General features: G+C 38.8%; 2 protein-coding genes across 2 annotated transcripts in view; one reads left to right on the forward strand and one right to left on the reverse strand.

Moving 5' to 3' along the window:
• Nucleotides 1-6,951: 6,951 nt before the first annotated feature.
• Nucleotides 6,952-15,738, reverse strand: LZIC (leucine zipper and CTNNBIP1 domain containing). Its single transcript, XM_055419526.2, has 7 exons — nucleotides 15,583-15,738; nucleotides 12,423-12,531; nucleotides 10,731-10,866; nucleotides 10,300-10,398; nucleotides 8,690-8,785; nucleotides 8,321-8,402; nucleotides 6,952-7,829 (listed from the first exon to the last, which is right to left on the reverse strand). The coding sequence occupies exons 2-7, from the start codon at nucleotides 12,521-12,523 to the stop codon at nucleotides 7,771-7,773; spliced, it is 573 nt and encodes a 190-aa protein (XP_055275501.1). The 5' UTR covers nucleotides 12,524-12,531; nucleotides 15,583-15,738; the 3' UTR covers nucleotides 6,952-7,770.
• Nucleotides 15,739-16,383: 645 nt separating this feature from the next.
• Nucleotides 16,384-16,698, forward strand: part of NMNAT1 (nicotinamide nucleotide adenylyltransferase 1) — a 31,796-nt gene continuing 31,481 nt past the window's right edge. Inside the window, exon 1 of the mRNA XM_055419525.2 lies at nucleotides 16,384-16,526. The gene's annotated coding sequence lies outside the window, so the exon portion shown is untranslated. The remainder of the gene's footprint in view (nucleotides 16,527-16,698) is intronic.

Here is a 16,698-nt window from a genome sequence, read left to right on the forward strand (position 1 = left end):
TCCCAAGATTTTTCACTCGTCATCAAATCTAGCATGAAAACACTAAGATTTAATGGTTTCTCTGGGTCTTCATTTTCTTATGAAGGCTCCCATGTCACATAACACTTACAGAAAATAAATCTGTAAGCTTTTCTCCTATTAATCTGCCTCTGTTATACAGGTACCAGTCAAGAACACAAAAAAGTAGAGGGAAGATAGTTTTTCCTCCTCTATACGAGTATTCTCACTTTCTCTCCATTAAATATTCTCCAAAACAACTTAACCTTTGAACAACATGGGTTTGAACTGTGTGGGTCAACTCATACCCAGATTTCTTTTACTAAATACATAGCACAGTACTACACAGTCTGTGGTTGGCTGAATGCATGGATGTGGAACCACGGTCACCAAGGGCTGACTGTCAAGTTATACATGGATTTTCAACTGTGCAGCAGGTGGGCACTCCCAACCCCCACACTGTTCAAGGGTCAACTGTATTTTAGTGAGATATGCATTTTATATTAATGATTTGATTTTATAATTTTAGTTTTTTGCCCCTCTGCACAGCTTGCAGGATCTTAATTCCCCCACCAGGGACTGAACCCAGGCCCAGAGCAGTGAAAGTCACTAGGAAACCACTGAACTCCCTACAAGATAGATTTTAAAATGAGGTAAATATAGATGAAAGAGATCATTTAGTTCAAATTGTACAGATGAGAATTATCTCCAAGCGTAATCCTCCTTACACTATGTGAATATACATCTGAAATAATGATTCTAAGGACCCATCTAACTAAGAGTAACAGATTGGGTGAGGGTTTAGGTGTATTTAAAACACGATTTTATCATTATAAAATAAACCTCTTGGTAATATAGTCTGACATCTAAACCTCTGCTACCATATAAACACTTAAGAGTCTTATTTTTTTAAGACTCGATCCAATATGCATTTTAGAAAATTTAACAGAAAAGAGCTAGATAATGCCTGTCATCAATAAGTGTCTGATGAAGAACAGAGGACATCACAATCAGAAGAGGGAGCAGATAGAAGAATCTATCCTGGCTTCCACATAGGTATTATTGTTAAGATTTCTCTAAAACACATTCTATTCACTTTCAAGACCTAATCCTCACCAGGAAAAAGTACATTTTGGGTTTTTCAAACCAAAAGGGCCTAGTATCCACAATCTGTCCAGTACTTTGTAACAAAATTAACCTGGCATAATCAACCACCCTCTCTGGTAAGAGCAGCACCAGGCGGGGTCATCTGAGCCAGCACTGTGGGAGCAGTCAGGCTCCCTGGAGGCAGGCACACACAGGAGTACACACTCTCATCCTTCATTTTCACCCCAAGCGCACAGGTTAGAGACAAGAGTCTACATTTTCCTTCCTGAGAGTGGAAAGCAGATTTAGGTTCTGTCTGCATGTACTCTTTTACTTGCTCATATTTTCTTGCAGAGGAATAAACAATGCACACTTCTGGAAGATAAGATGAAAAGAAATGCCATAAGGCTGAGGCTAAGGGACTGAGATTTTGCCTGTTTGCTCCAAAATTACAAATGCTCATCTCCCAGGTAACTATGAAACAAAAATATTTAAATAAATGAGAAAAAGCTCAGAGGCTTTTGTTTTGGTGGTTCAAACACAATGAAAGTTTATTTCTTGCTTCCATGAGTTTAAAGTGAACTTTCCTGATTGGTGGGTGGCTCTCTTCCAAACACTGACATAGGATGCCAGACTTACTGCCTCTTACAGTTCTGCTGTCTTTAAAAAATTTATTTTACTGAAGTATAATTGATTTATAAGCTCAGAGCTTTATAAATCAAATCTAAGGTATAATTTACCAAGACAATGGCAACCCACTCCAGTGTTCTTGCCTGGAGAATCCAAGGGATGGCGGAGCCTGGTGGGCTGCCGTCTATGGGGTCGCATAGAGTCGGACACGACTGAAGCAACCCAGCAGCAGAATAAACTTGGTGTAAAATTCAAGGTGTTAACAAAGTTTAAAAAAAGAAAAAATTAAGGGAATTCTTGGGCACTCCAGTGGTTAGGACTCTGCATATCTACTGCAGGGGGCATGGGTTCGACCCCTGTTTGGGGAACTAAGAGCCTGCATGCTGAGTGGGGCAGCCAGAAAAAAAAAAAAAATCTTTTTAAAAGATGAAACAATAAAAAAAAACCCACAACATTTTCTAAAAACATGGTCAACCATAGGATTAAGGCAATCACGTATAGTCTCAGTTCAGTTCAGTCGCTCAGTCGTGTCCGACTCTTTGTGACCCCATGAATCACAGCACACCAGGCCTCCCTGCTGCTGCTAAGTCACTTCAGTCGTGTCCGACTCTGTGTGACCCCACAGATGGAAGCCCACCAGGCTCCCCTGTCCCTGGGATTCTCCAGGCAAGAACACTGGATTGGGTTGCCATTTCCTTCTCCAATGTGTGAAAGTGAAAAGTGAAAGTGAAGTTGCTCAGTCGTGTCCGACCCTTAGCGACCCCACGGACTGCAGCCTACCAGGCTCCTCCATCCATGGGATTTTCTAGGCAAGAGTACTAGAGTGGCTTGCCATTGCCTTCTCCGCCAGGCCTCCCTATCCATCACCAACTCCCGGAGTTCACTCAAACTCATGTCCATCTAGTCGGTGATGCCATCCAGCCATCTCATCCTCTGTCGTCCCCTTCTCCTCCTGCCCCCAATCCCTCCCAGCATCAGGGTCTTTTCCAGTGAGTCAACTCTTCACATAAGGTGGCCAAAGTATTGGAGTTTCAGCTTTAGCATCAGTCCTTCCAATGAACACTCAGGACTGATCTCCTTTAGGATAGACTGGTTGGATCTCCTTGCAGTCCAAGGGACTCTCAAGAGTCTTCTCCAACACCACAGTTCAAAAGCATCAATTCTTCAGCAATTAGCTTTCTTCACAGTCCAACTCTCATCCATACATGACCACAGGAAAAACCACAGCCTTGACAAGACGGACCTTTGTTGGCAAAGTAATGTCTCTGCTTTTTAATATGCTATCTAGGTTGGTCATAATTTTCCTTCCAAGGAGTAAGCGTCTTTTAATTTCATGGCTGCAATCAGCATCTGCAGTGATTTTGGAGCCCCAAAAAATAAAGTGTGACACTGTTTCCACCTTTCCCCATCTATTTCCTATGAAGTAATGGGACCAGATGCCATGATCGTAGTTTTCTGAATGTCGAGCTTTAAGCCAACTTTTTCACTCTCCTCTTTCGTATAGTCTAATCCAGGCCAAATATCGGCTTTTACCTAAATTACTTATCTCTTTGATTATCATCAAAGGTCACTGCCTCAGTTTTCAACCTGGCCTGGTTTATGAATACTGTGGGAATAAAGTCAGGCCTAAAGAATCTAGTTTCCACACAAGCCAAAAATGGAAAAAAAAAAAGAAAATCATTGAACTCTTTCTTATAGGAAAGAAAAGTCCCATGTATATATATGACAATTTAACAGTAACAAAAAAAACAGTACTTGAACTACTAAGACATTTTAGAGTAAACAGACAATTAAGATTACAAACTCTTAAACCATGTAATGAAATTATGACAGAAACACACAATCAGAGGTTCTTCTGGGAAGGCTTCAGAAGTTCACAGTCACAGTTGCCAGCATTTGGGGCAGAGGACCTGTGACTGATGCATAATCTTAATAAGAAATCTTATTAGCATTACCTTCCTCTTTTTTAATTCAAAAGAAAACCTGTGACTCTCCTTGACCTCCTTTATGGAAAATATTTTTACTTGTTTATTTTTAATTGTAGTCCATTGTCTGAGGCTGCAAGGAATCTGATGTTCTCTGAGGAAAACAATCAAGCATTAGGAAGCTACCAACTGACAGCCTCAAACCTCTCCAGTGGTCCCTCTGCCTGGAACAGCATGAACTTTCCACTGCAAACTCTCAAGAACGCCACTGACCCCTTGTATTTCAGGTCCCTTCAGCAGCTCAGTCTCTCCGCTTTGCTGTTAGTGTGAACAGGGAGAGGGGCTTTCAAAAAGAGAGTGAGGGTGTCAAAAGGCCATACCTAGTAGAGCTGTATTTCTAACCTGCTTTTTCCAACTTAATGAAAACACTAAATACTAGTTTCCCCAGTTTAATTCCAAGACCACACAGACTGGAAGCAATTACAGCTTGTTCATGGGGGTCTGTGGGAATGCTGACAGTTTAAATTTACATATTAATGCCTGAAAAACATTTTGAGAAGCAAAGAGTGTTTTTTGGTCTTGGTAATGACTAGAATAAGAAAAAAATGGACAGGAAAGTGGTTGAAAAGCTCCAGGCAAAATGGTCCGGGTTTATTTTTGCTGTAATAGTTTCAAACTATCCACCATTCACTGTAATAAGACACTCTTCTAATAGTGGATTTGCTCAGCCTTTTATTTTGCCTAAGATGATGGTTCTTTGGCTGAGTGTCTTCAATAAAAGGCCTAACAACCAAAGTTAAAAATCCATCTGTTCCAACTCCAACTCGTTCCTGGGGACAACTCATTCTACTGCTTGATTTCTTCTTCTACCACCCACCTAGAATACCTAACTTACCACTCACTGGGTTTAAAAAAAAGTAAAACATTGGAACAGAAATTGTTTCAAATTATAATTTCCTAAACAGCCAGGTTGGACACTTGATCACTGGAATTTACGTCTGTGGCAACTCCAGTTCTCTGACAAATGCAGGTATTCTTTTCATTAACATATTAGCTTGACCCAAAGATGTCAAACAGCCACCCTAGCATTAGTTATTGCAGTCTGAGACCTCCCAAGAGGTCTAAAAAACCAGAAGATTAAATATAGCAAAATATTAATATAAACATAGTTTAAAAGTCATTTAATAACTACAGTTATAGACACTTTTCAAAGTATTCACTTTTCAAATTATTCTAAACTGATACCAAATAAAGTATTCACTTTTCAAATTATTCTAAACTGATACCAAATTTGTGAAACAAAATATATCATATGGCCCTTGAAAAAACTGTTAAATGGTAGATTAGCTCCAATGTAAAACATCTTTCTATATTAACAAAGAGAGGGCAATGCACAGTAATCCTATGTAGTGGGTAGCTCCCACTCAACTGAAGAGAAAATTGAGGCTCAAAAAGATTAAGTAACCTACCAAAGGTCACAAGGCCCTGACTGACAGTGTCTTGCTAGGCACTGCAAATCTGGCCACTCTGAAAGGAAGATTAATTTTAAACTGAGTAGTAGTCATTACTTATAAAATGAATACATTACTGTGATTAATGACAAAATATTTCACTTAGGTTAGTCTTACAGAAAGTTTAATGGAAACCAAAGTTTAAGGACTCCAGATTCATTTAGGCCCCTTTCAAATATAAAATACTTCCAATTTTCCTTGTCCTACTACTACTGAAAGGGAAGGGAAAATATTGCTATGAATTTAAAAAAACCCAAAGGAGATCGATCCTGGGTGTTCACTGGAAGTACTAATGCTAAAACTCCAATACTTTGGCCACCTCATGCGAAGAGTTGACTCACTGGAAAAGACTCTGATGCTGGGAAGCATTGGGGGTGGGAGGAGAAGGGGACGACAGAGAATGAGAAGGCTGGATGGCATCACCAACTCGATGGACATGAGTTTAAGTGAACTCCGGGAGCTGGTGATGGACAGGGAGGCCTGGTGTGCTGTGATTCATGGGGTCGCAAAGAGTCAGTCACGACTGAGCAACTGAACTGAAAACACCCAAAACAGCAATTCTGTTCTGAGGTACATACCCAAAAGAAGTGAAAGTAGGTATTTAAACAAATACTTATGCATTAATGTTCACAGTAGTTTAGTTGCTAAGTTGTGTCCAACTCTTGCGACCTCACAGACTGTAGCCTGCCAGACTCCTCTGTCCATGGAATTCTCCACGCAAGAATATTGGAGTGGGTTGCCATTTCCTCCTCCAGGGGATTTTCCCAACCCAGGAATCGAACCCAGGTATCCAGCACTGCAGGCAGATTCTTTACCAACTGAGCTAGCAGCCGCACTATTCACAACAGCCAAAAAGTGGAAAAAAACCAAACGTCCATCAAGAGATAAATGGATAAACACAATGTGGTACCCATGTAAGGGAGTATTTTCAGCCATTAAAAATGAATGAAGCACTGATAGATGCTACAATGTGGATTAACCTCAAAAATAGTATGCTCAGTGAAAGAGGCCGGACACAAAAGGTCCTATACTATATAACACCATTTATTCCAAATGTCCAGAATAGGTAAATTCACAGAGATAGAAAGTGGATGAGTGGTTGTTGGAGGACTGGAAGGAGGAGGGAGTGACTGCTTAGTAAGGATGGGGGCTCCCTTGGGGGTGATGAAAATGTTTTGGACTAGATAATGGTGATCACCACACAGCACTGTGAGTGTACTGAATTGTACACTTTAAAATGGTAAATTTTATGTCATGTGAGTTTCACTTCGGTTAAAAAGAACACACAGAATAATGAAATAATGATGACTGACCGCAAAGCCCTAAACAAATAGCAGGTAATCTGCTTTTCTTTAGTTTGTCACAATTTAATGAGTTTTGGATCATCATAAACCAATACATAAAAAATTACCCATTACAAGTTCCAAATAAGGCATTAATATAGCTGAGTTCCCCTAATTTGTCCAGTTGGCAGAGCACCTAGGAGATTTTACAGTATACAAGAAGCTTTAAACATTTTAAGAATGTTTTTAATTTTTAAAAGGAAAAGAATATGGAGAAAAACATGTAAGAATATAAAGTGGCCAGAACCTGGGAAACAAGCTGACATACATACATATGTGAAAATCTACATATTTGAGTGTGCAGAGAGACTAAACACTCAGGAGAGAAACTGGCTACTCCTTGGAACTTATTTTGTGTTTCTCCAAAAACTGATGAGTAAATAGTAGTTTACGGTCACCACCCTCTGGGTTTCAGCAAAGAGGTCACACACAGGGAGGGCCTAGAGCTGCCACTTCCAATTGCTTCTCTGGTGAAACAACGCAGGAGGTTAAGTTACCTCAGGAGACTCGCAACAGGGCTCCCATTGTTCCAAGCTCAAAACTCAGAGACACAATGGGCACCATTCATACCGAGAGCGTACAGGCTGGAGAATGGTCCTTCAGTGACAACTTCTTACTGGGACACTGAATTTTCATAAACATAGGCTCGTACAAATATGTCTTAATTATTTTTTAAAAGTAGCACAAAATAAACAAATAAAACTCAATGGACATTACACTGACAGGACACCCAAGTCTGATCCCCAGCTCTGTCTCTAGTAAGACTTCAAACAAGTCACTTGCTCTTTCTGAGCCTCATTTTCCTTGTATGTAAAATGAAAATGATTTCTAAGATCACTTATAACTCTAAAATGCTATGAACATATATGAGGTCTATTGATGTTGCTACATTATTTACTCCAAGTGGTGTAAAATTATGAGCAGAAAAGAACTGTCACTTCACATCTTTTCATTTACTACCAGCATTTAAGAACAGGGAGGTTTAATAAAAACAGGCAGAGATGCTGTTTTCTCTTAAACAGACAAATTATAATGAACAATGTCCATGAGGTCTTCCATCCCAACAAGGCCAGAATCACTGAAGTGCGTATCCCCAACACAAAGCACAATGACGAAGGGCATAAACAAAAGCAGTGAGTACGTTTTTCTGTCACCTTTTCTTAGGTTATGAATACATTTCATGAATCTCTTGACTTTTCTGCCATAACTCAAACTCCCCAGAAGAAAAATACCAATTACAATAAGAATGTGATCAATGTCCCAAGCTTTCACACCATATCATTTTTTCGTTTTTTCAACCTCAAAACTTGCCAGAGCAAGAACTTTGTCTCCAGAGCCTAAGGAGAAAGACACATAATAAACAAAGATGTCATTTCAAATGCATTTACAGTTCCAGGTAAAGGGAGGAAAACCTATCACATAGATACTAAAATAGGAAATAAAATGAGCTTCTATTATTGGTGCATTATCCCTAAACCTTCCCACTGCCATCCCAATTTCCTTCCCCTGCACAAACAACTCAGCTACACAGGCGATTTATTGGTTACAGACACTTTAATTCAGGTATGAAATAGAACATGTAAAACCTTAATTTATTTTTATATTTACATTTAGCTGACAAATATTTTTAAAACATTAGGCTATACTAACTTGATTATTTTTAATTAAAAAGTATTGGGAGATAAACCCATTAAAAGAGGTTTATAGAGAAAATAATTCTGGTTTCACTGCTAACTCAAGAAAAGACCATCATTTTATCTCACCCACACCATCTGTCAGTCTGAAGCAATAATTCATGTCCAGCTTTCAGATATACAAAAGTACTCACCAAGGTCTGTAGAGACTTTCTCAAATTGGCTGAGAATAGCACCTGCGTTTGCTGACAAGAAGTTTTCATCATCTGCAGTCAGCTAAAACAAACAAAACAAAGCCCAAAGGACTGAGTTCAGATGTTAACAAGTGGTTCTAGGAACCACTGTTAAGAATGTCGCAGGACCACAAACTAGATCACAGATCAAGAAGCTATATACCATGGACTTCCCTGGTCCAGTGGTTAAAGACCCCACGCTTCCGCAGCAGGGGGCGCAGGTTCTAGCCCCAGGAACTAAGATCCCGCAAGCCGAGAAACCGGTGGGGGCGGGGGTTCTATACCAAACACTTCCCACTTTTTCCTTATACCTAATTTAAGTACAGATACCTTCTCTCCAAGTTTCCTGAGAGCTGTAAGTATCTCCACTTTCTGTTGAGTATATAGGTCTCTTTCCAGCTTTCCCACCATAAGATCTCTATCCATCTGTAACAGATGAATGTGAAGCATATGGTATTTAAGTTAAAAACATTCTTTGCATAATATCAAGCTTTCCAGATCTACTTCTTTAAGGAAAGATCCTTTACTGATTAATATTATAAAATACTGTAATATTAATATTATAAAATATTACAGAAACAATTCAAGGTAAACGTGATAAGAATGTTTAAGAGATCCTTTAGTGATTAATATTATAAAATATTATACTATTAATATATTATAATATTAATATTATAAAATAATATAGAAACAATTCAAGGTAAACATGATAGGAATGTTTAAGAAGAGATCCTTTACTGATTAATATTATAAAATATTACAGAAACAATTCAAGGTAAACATGATAGGAATGTTCTCACACAGTTCTAATATATCTTGGTACTAATCTTCACCATGGTCTTAGTTACAAACTCTACTAAGGAATTAGTAGGTCAACAGCTTCCTTTAAAGAGGAGCTATCCTCTAAGAACTCTATTTCATTACACTGAAGCGTGGTCTACAGGCCTGAAAGAGACAACTGGTTACAGATTCCCTGGAACTTTGATTAAATATCACCTCTACCACCAGAAACATGGAGAGCATGTACTATGCCTTGGTACTATTCTATGTACATAGACACTCTGCATTAGTAATAGTGCACATACACATATTACTCCATGTAAACCTCATAACAACCAGAAGAGGTATCATTACTGCCTTTTTACATATGGGGAAACAGCAAAAGGGACTGAAGAAAAGAGCTCCGCCAACATCACATATGTCCATAGTAGAGCAGGGGTACAAATTCAGCTGATCTGTCCCAAGTCCATGCTCTTCATCACTAGGCTATTAAATTACCAATGGTTGCATATAACTTATTAACATCTTAATTATCTTCATGTCTATAAACAGACTTCCTCAAGTATCAGGTTTATAAAGATGTTTGAAATTCTTAGATAGAGAAGGTCACACACGCATAAGCACTGGTACTGCTAATGAATGCTAGATGGGATTTCAATTCAGAGCTCCAGAACTAAATAGTAAAACTTTAAATGTGGCGTCTTAAGAGAAGTAGTCAGTAGTGATTTAAACTGCCATATGATGTTCAAACCTCTGTATTTGTTATCAATAAAGGACTGATTTTGTCAGGAAACTATGGGTTGTGGCTCTAAAATCAACTGATCAATTTTCTAAAATAAGACTATTTTTAGAGGAGTTTTAGGTTCACAGTTAATTGAGCAAAAGGTACAGAGATTCTGCATACATCCCTTGCCTCCCCAACTCATGCACAGTCTCCCCGTTATAAACATCCCCTACCAGAGTGTACATTTGTTCCAACTGATGAACAAACACTGACACATCATAATCACCCATAGTCTATACTTTACATTAGGGTTCACTCTTGCTGTTGTACATTTTCAACTGACCAAGTTTTAAACTTCAGAACATCACACTGAGCAAATTCTTGGGCTGAGAAAAGAAATACACAAAGTGATTAGATCAACTGAAAGAAACTTTACCTCTGCTAACCTTGTCCGAAGCTGACCTGGTTGTTTCTTTGCAAATAATCTGATGACCTCTGGGGTTTTAAAGGCCTGGCTGATAGCTGCCTGGATAGCCTAGAGATACAAGAAGGTTAAAAAAAAAAAGCTCAACAAATCAAATATTACAATATTTGATTGATGGGTCTTCAATTTTTAATAGGTCTTCTTTGTTCATCAAATACTGTTACAACTTTAATTTCCATTTGCTATTTCCATGCAAGTCACTGGAGTAAAACATATAATTAGATGAAGATCTGGAAGCAAATGCTGTTTTATCCATAAGTAGACATTCCTCTAGAAGTTAAGCCCTCAACAGGGTATACTTCCTATTAATATTTTAAATATATTTAATGAGGAAAAAAAAAACCCAACAAATTGTGTCACCAATGTAAGTAAATTATGCTTACCAATTGCATTCCACTTAGTTCATCGACCAAAGTCATATTTCCAGACATAATTTTCTTCAGTGAATCATTAAATTCACTTAGTTGCTCCAGAGTTTCCTTTTTGGTTTCTTCATACTCATCTGTATCAAGTTCCTCTCTGAGGCATAATGGACATAATACCAAAAATATAGAATTTCAAGAGAAGACAAAAAAAAAAATCAGTATTTATACACCAAGGTTTCAAATACATATATATATATATATATACACAAAAAATATGCTGGTGGAAGAAAGGCTGAAAGGAAATACATAAAAAATACATCTAATGGATGTGCTCAGATACTAGTGTGGGCATTATCCCACAACACTGATAACCTGGTTTTTGTTTTTTTTTTTACCAAAGTGAGGCATGCTTAACAAACTACATAATAACTTCCTTTCAGGCAGTCTCTGAATCAATGGTATAACCTTAGGCAAGATATTTAACTAGCCAAGTCTCAGTTTATCTATAAGCTGCAGATAATGACAGTACCTTCCTTGCATTAAATGAAATATGCAAAGTTCTTGGTATAAAATAGGTATTTAATAAATAGTTATAATTTTCATCATTATCACTGTTCAGTCGCTAACTCACGTCCAACTCTTTGCAACCCCATGGACTGCAGCATGCCAGGCTTCCCTGTCCTTCACCATCTCCCAGAGTTTGCTCAAACTCATATCTATTGAGTTGGTGATACCATCCAATCATCTCACCCTCTGCTTCCCCCTTCTCCTCCCACTCTTATTCTTTCTCAACATCAGGGTCACTTCCAATGAGTCGGCTCTTCCCATCAGATGACCAAAGTATTAGAGCTTCAGCTTCAGCATCAGTCCTTCCAGTAAATATTCAGGATTAATTTCCTTTAGGATTGACTGGTTTGATGTCCTGCTGTCGGAGAGCCAGAGAACGTCATTTCCATACAGGTGCTGAAGGAGTTTTGTTACCTACTCTGTGATTCCCTATCAGGGAAAAGGCTAGCTGAAGATTTTTCTGGGTGAGGAAACTCACCCACTATCAGCACCACCAGCACAACTGTTCTCCAGCCCACCCGCCCCTTCACAGCCATCAAAACATTAACAGTGGGTAAAATTTTATGTACTTTGTAATACAACAATGCAGTACTTGCCATCTGGGTACTCCAAACAAGCCATTTAATAAACATTTACTAGAAAAAGAGCTCCTATATATCAAGGGCCTGCTTTGGGCCAAGCATTAAGTCAGTCTTTTCATCCATAATGTTTACAACAATCTTCAAAATTGTTAAAAAGGCAAAGAGCAGTCTTAGACCTTTGAGCAGTTAAGGGTGAAAACACACACCAGAACGTTCAAGTAATACCTTTTCAGCTTGATACAAGGAAGGGCTACTTTAAATACTGAAGACGAGATGGGTGTTATTATTTCCATTTCACACTTGAGGAAATGGCAACTTAAGGTGGTTAAGCATTTTGCCCACGTTCACACTTACTTTGTAATTAAGCTAGAGACTTTAATATCCCAGGCTCTTTAACTCTAAAACCTATACTGAGTTTAGCTGTCCAGCAGACAAAGCGCTGTGAAGAACATTACAGGGGAAACCAGAATCACACATAGGACTACACACACAGAGCTTATAATCTAACTGTAGGAAAAAACGCCATTTTACAGCATAGCAGTATACAATTATACTATATTACCTGCATTCCTCCAGGTCTTGTAATTGCTGCATTAGTCTATCCAACTGTTCTTCTAAATTCTGCTTTAATTTGCTTGTCTCTGTCTTTCCTCTGGAAGCCATTTTACTCTCTAAGAAGAACAATAAACCCACATGCAGTACTGGTTATTTGAAATGATTCAATATAGCAGTGCAATTTAAACTAGATTACACTCTTTCTGAGCTACAGGTGTGGGGAAGATAGCTGTGTAAAGAAACATAAAAGTTTAAATTCATATAGCAGTAACACCCCACAAAAATGCCTGGCAGTCTTAACTGACTTGAAAATTAATTAGAAGTTTTAACTATTGATCTATCTTACTAAACAAATTTGACAGATGAAAATACAGATTCATAAAGAAACAGATCAGGTGTGCCTCTGCTCTACAAGATTCATTTAAACATTCTTTTTCATTCTTAGTAAGTACACTCCAGGACTCAGAATACTCCTAGTATTATCTTGTTGACCTTTGTGTACATTTACCTAATGACTTGTAGGCATGAACAACTTTTGATATCAATTTGTTCTCTGGAAATGTGCCCATTTTTCTATGGGATTATCTTTCTCTTACTGATTCATATAATATGGATATAAAGTCTTTGTTTTTATATTGCAAATATTACCTCTTGTCTCCTGATTTTAAATTTTACTTATGGTATTTTTTGTTATGGTAAATTATTATTTTTCATGGCCAAACCTATCTTCTCTATGTCATCTTAGTTTTGTGTCCCATGAAAGCAGGCTCTAACACACAAGATTTTCAAATATATACTATTTTGTTTTGGTGGGGAGGGCAGAGGGGTCTGTGCCACAGAGCTTGCAAGATCTTAGTTCTCCAACCAGGGACTGAACCTGAGCCCTGGCAGTGAAAGCACTGAGTCCTAAGCACTGGGCCACCAGGAATTCCCAAAAATATACTATTTTGTATTCGAAGACTTTTATAGATTTTTTTTACACTGAGGTCTTTAAGCACCCACAGTTTTTGTTAGTGCTGTGAAATAGGGATCTTTAATTTGCTTTCAAATGGATAACTAACTGCCCCAAAACTGTATTTATTTACGCTACCTTTGAGACTCAATAGAAACAGACTCTGTTTCGTTGACAATATTCTGGTCTTAAGGCATTACTTTGCTATTTTATTTATTATAGCTTTAAAGTTGGTGTACACAGATGACTGATAAGGAATTACTTTTATTATTGTGGGTTTTTTTCCTCCAAATTCTTGGCTATCCTTGTACATTTTCCCTTCTAAATAAATTTAAGAATCAGTTTGACAACCAGTTCCCAAAATTCAATTGAAATTTTGATATTACATTAAAATTAATATGGATAAAACCTGAATCCTTGAAATCTGAATCTTTCAATTAAGCAATATATCTCTCCAATTACCTAGGCTTTCTTTCATGGTCTTTAGTTAAAAAGTATTACAAAGGCTTTGAATACTGGCTGTTCTTATTTTGTATTTTTTGTTAACATTGGAAATAGTGGTTTTATTATTACAATTTCTCTCTTGTTTTAGTACTTATTTATTTGGCTGTGCCAGGTCTTTGTTGCAGCCTGTGAGATCTAGTTCCCTAACCAGGGATTGAACTCAAGGCCTCTGTATTGTGAGTGCAGGGTCTTAGCCATTGGACCACCAAGGAAGTCCCTGTTATTACAATTTCTGATTACTGCTAAGGTATAGAAAAGCTCCTGATTTGGTGTATTGATATTGTATGTATTTACCTTAACATTTATAGTGTTTGAGTTTTTCCATTTACAGAAATTACACTCACATTCCTTTTAGGAAACATTAATATTAGGTATATTCATCAAAACTTAAATCCTAGGGTAAATTTTTGGCTTCCCTGGTGGCTCAGCTGGTAAAGAATCAATCCTTGGGAAGATCCACTGGAGAAGGGAACAGCTACCCACTCCAGTATTCTGGCCAGGAGAATTCCATGGACTGTATAGCTCATGAGGTTGAAAAGAGTTGGACACGACTGAGCAACTTTCACTTTCTTTCTTTCAGGGTAACTTTTGAAAGCATTCAAAATTTTCCTACACAACATTTCCAAGTGATTCCACATGTGAACTTTAAAGAAGGAGATTCTTTATAGGATATTCAAAGTAGGATGCTATCAGTGAAAATCTAGACTTACTACTGCATCTTTTATATTTTTTTACTATATTTTTAAAAATTGGCTTAAATCTTCTACAATCATGAATAATATGTAAACATAAATGAGCTACATTATAGCCAGAAGTGTAATTTATTATAGCTTAGTTCATGTATAATAGGTTAGCCAGAAAGTAATTTACTATGTTTCATGTATAATTTCTCCTGGAAATACATATTGAAATTTTATTTTAAATCTGTTGAATTTTTCAGTGTAAGTCAAAGGAAACCTAATGTAAAATAAAGTGTTTTTTCAGGCTTAATTTCCTACAGTCTAACCATACTGGACTACTTGCTGTTTCAAAGCATATCATGCACTTTCATCTTTCTCTTTTGAGCCTGTATTTTTTTTTCTACTTATCAAGGCCAAATCATTCATTCTTCAAGGTCAAATTTCACCTTCTCCATACTGCCTTCCTTGGTTCCCTCCAGACTGTGAGTTATTTGAGAACATGGGTTTTACATTTTCTTTACACACCACCAACTAGCACAGTGCTGGGCAGACAGAAAGTACTGGATAAATAAATGAATAAAGGTAAACGAATAATGAGAATTGACTGCTTTATCCACTGCATTCTACATCTTAGTCTCTATTAAGCACTATACCTGACTTGAATTATATGTGATTTCATTATAGCTTGTGGTTTGTCTGTCTTCTTCTCCAGACTGTAAACTGAGAGCAGAAAATTGAGTCTGATTCCTTTCTTAGACTCTTCAGGGCTTAATAGAGACTAGATAGCCAATAACTAAATGATCTATATAAAGGCACAACGTATTTTAGGGAGGTAAGGGTATTTTAAAACAATTTCAGGGAAGATAGAAACTCTTTAAAAACCCTACCCTGATGCTTCATTGAGATTTAGCTCAGTAAGATTAACTCGCGGGCACCACCTAGTATTCAATAAAGGTGGTGCACCTTTTACCAAAACTGCAAAATTACTCTCAAAAATTAATCTGTAGAGGAAGGTACTAATTCACGCTCACCTGTCTCTTAGTACTCTTAACTCTGCTCCGTGCTGACCGGTCTCAAATGGCATAAACCTCCAATTCTTGAAGTTCCAAGTGTCTTAAACTTGAGGAAAGCGAAACTTCTCATCAGGACTAAACAGGCTTAAAGTTCAAACCACCTTGGGGTGGAGTTGTCTGGGAAAAAGGAAACGATTAACGAGTGGTTTTATTTACTATATATAAACGTGGCCTAAAGCAGTCCCGAAAACTCCACTTAGGCAGCCAGAGAATATAACACAACCTCTCTTTCGGGGAAGACTTCAAATGGGCGGTAGGGGTTGGAGGAGGGGGAGCAACCCATTTTCTCCCGACTGTGTCTCCGGCAGTCGTTCTTAGGTTTTTCTGAAGTCAAAGGGGTGACAGAGGAGAACCCCGCACCCGGACCTGCCTTGAGGGAAGCTGTCAAACCCAGAAGCACGGAAACAGTAAAGGTGGAGCGTACAAATTTTCCTGTCTGGAAATGAGCAGCGTCCGGACCTCAAGCATTCGGACGCGGTAAGGGAGCGGCTCCGGTCACAGCCCCAAATCCCACTTCCCACCCGGGAACTTGAAGCGCCCACATTTGGGTTCTGCGGCGGCGGGCTCGACTAGGCCCGGCTGCCACCAGAGGTCGCCGGGAATCCGTTGTCTCCAAAACTTTTCCGCTCTTCCCAGATCAGAAATCAAACTACCTCCTCAAGGCCCTCGAGGTCCCCTCTCCACCTCCGCCTACCCGAAGGTTCCAGAGTTAGGAGCCAGGGGCCCCGCCTACCTGAGGGGCCCAGCTCGGCGGACGTGTGCAGGAGGAGCACTTCAGTGAGACGCACGCACTTCCGGTTTCCCGGAGCCAATGTGGGTGCGGCCGCGGGTGTTACCCTCATTGGCGTTCGGGCTGCGGAGCGTCTCCCGGAGGGGTCGGGCCGCTCTTCCCTGAGGACGTGGTAAGTCCCCACACGGAGCCCCTGAGAATCCTCTGGCCGAGGCAGCCTAGGATTCCTTTTTAAAGCCGCTAGCACAGGACGAGTCCAAGATGTTAGGCTCTTTGAGAGTCAAATACAACTGTCCCTGAAGTGAGATCACATTCAAGTTTGGGGCAAACAGTCTTGCCCCTTC

Source organism: Moschus berezovskii, chromosome 17 (genome assembly GCF_049115385.1).
Source record: "Moschus berezovskii isolate FMDL1 chromosome 17, NW_MosBer_1.0, whole genome shotgun sequence".
Classification (NCBI taxonomy): domain Eukaryota; kingdom Metazoa; phylum Chordata; class Mammalia; order Artiodactyla; family Moschidae; genus Moschus; species Moschus berezovskii.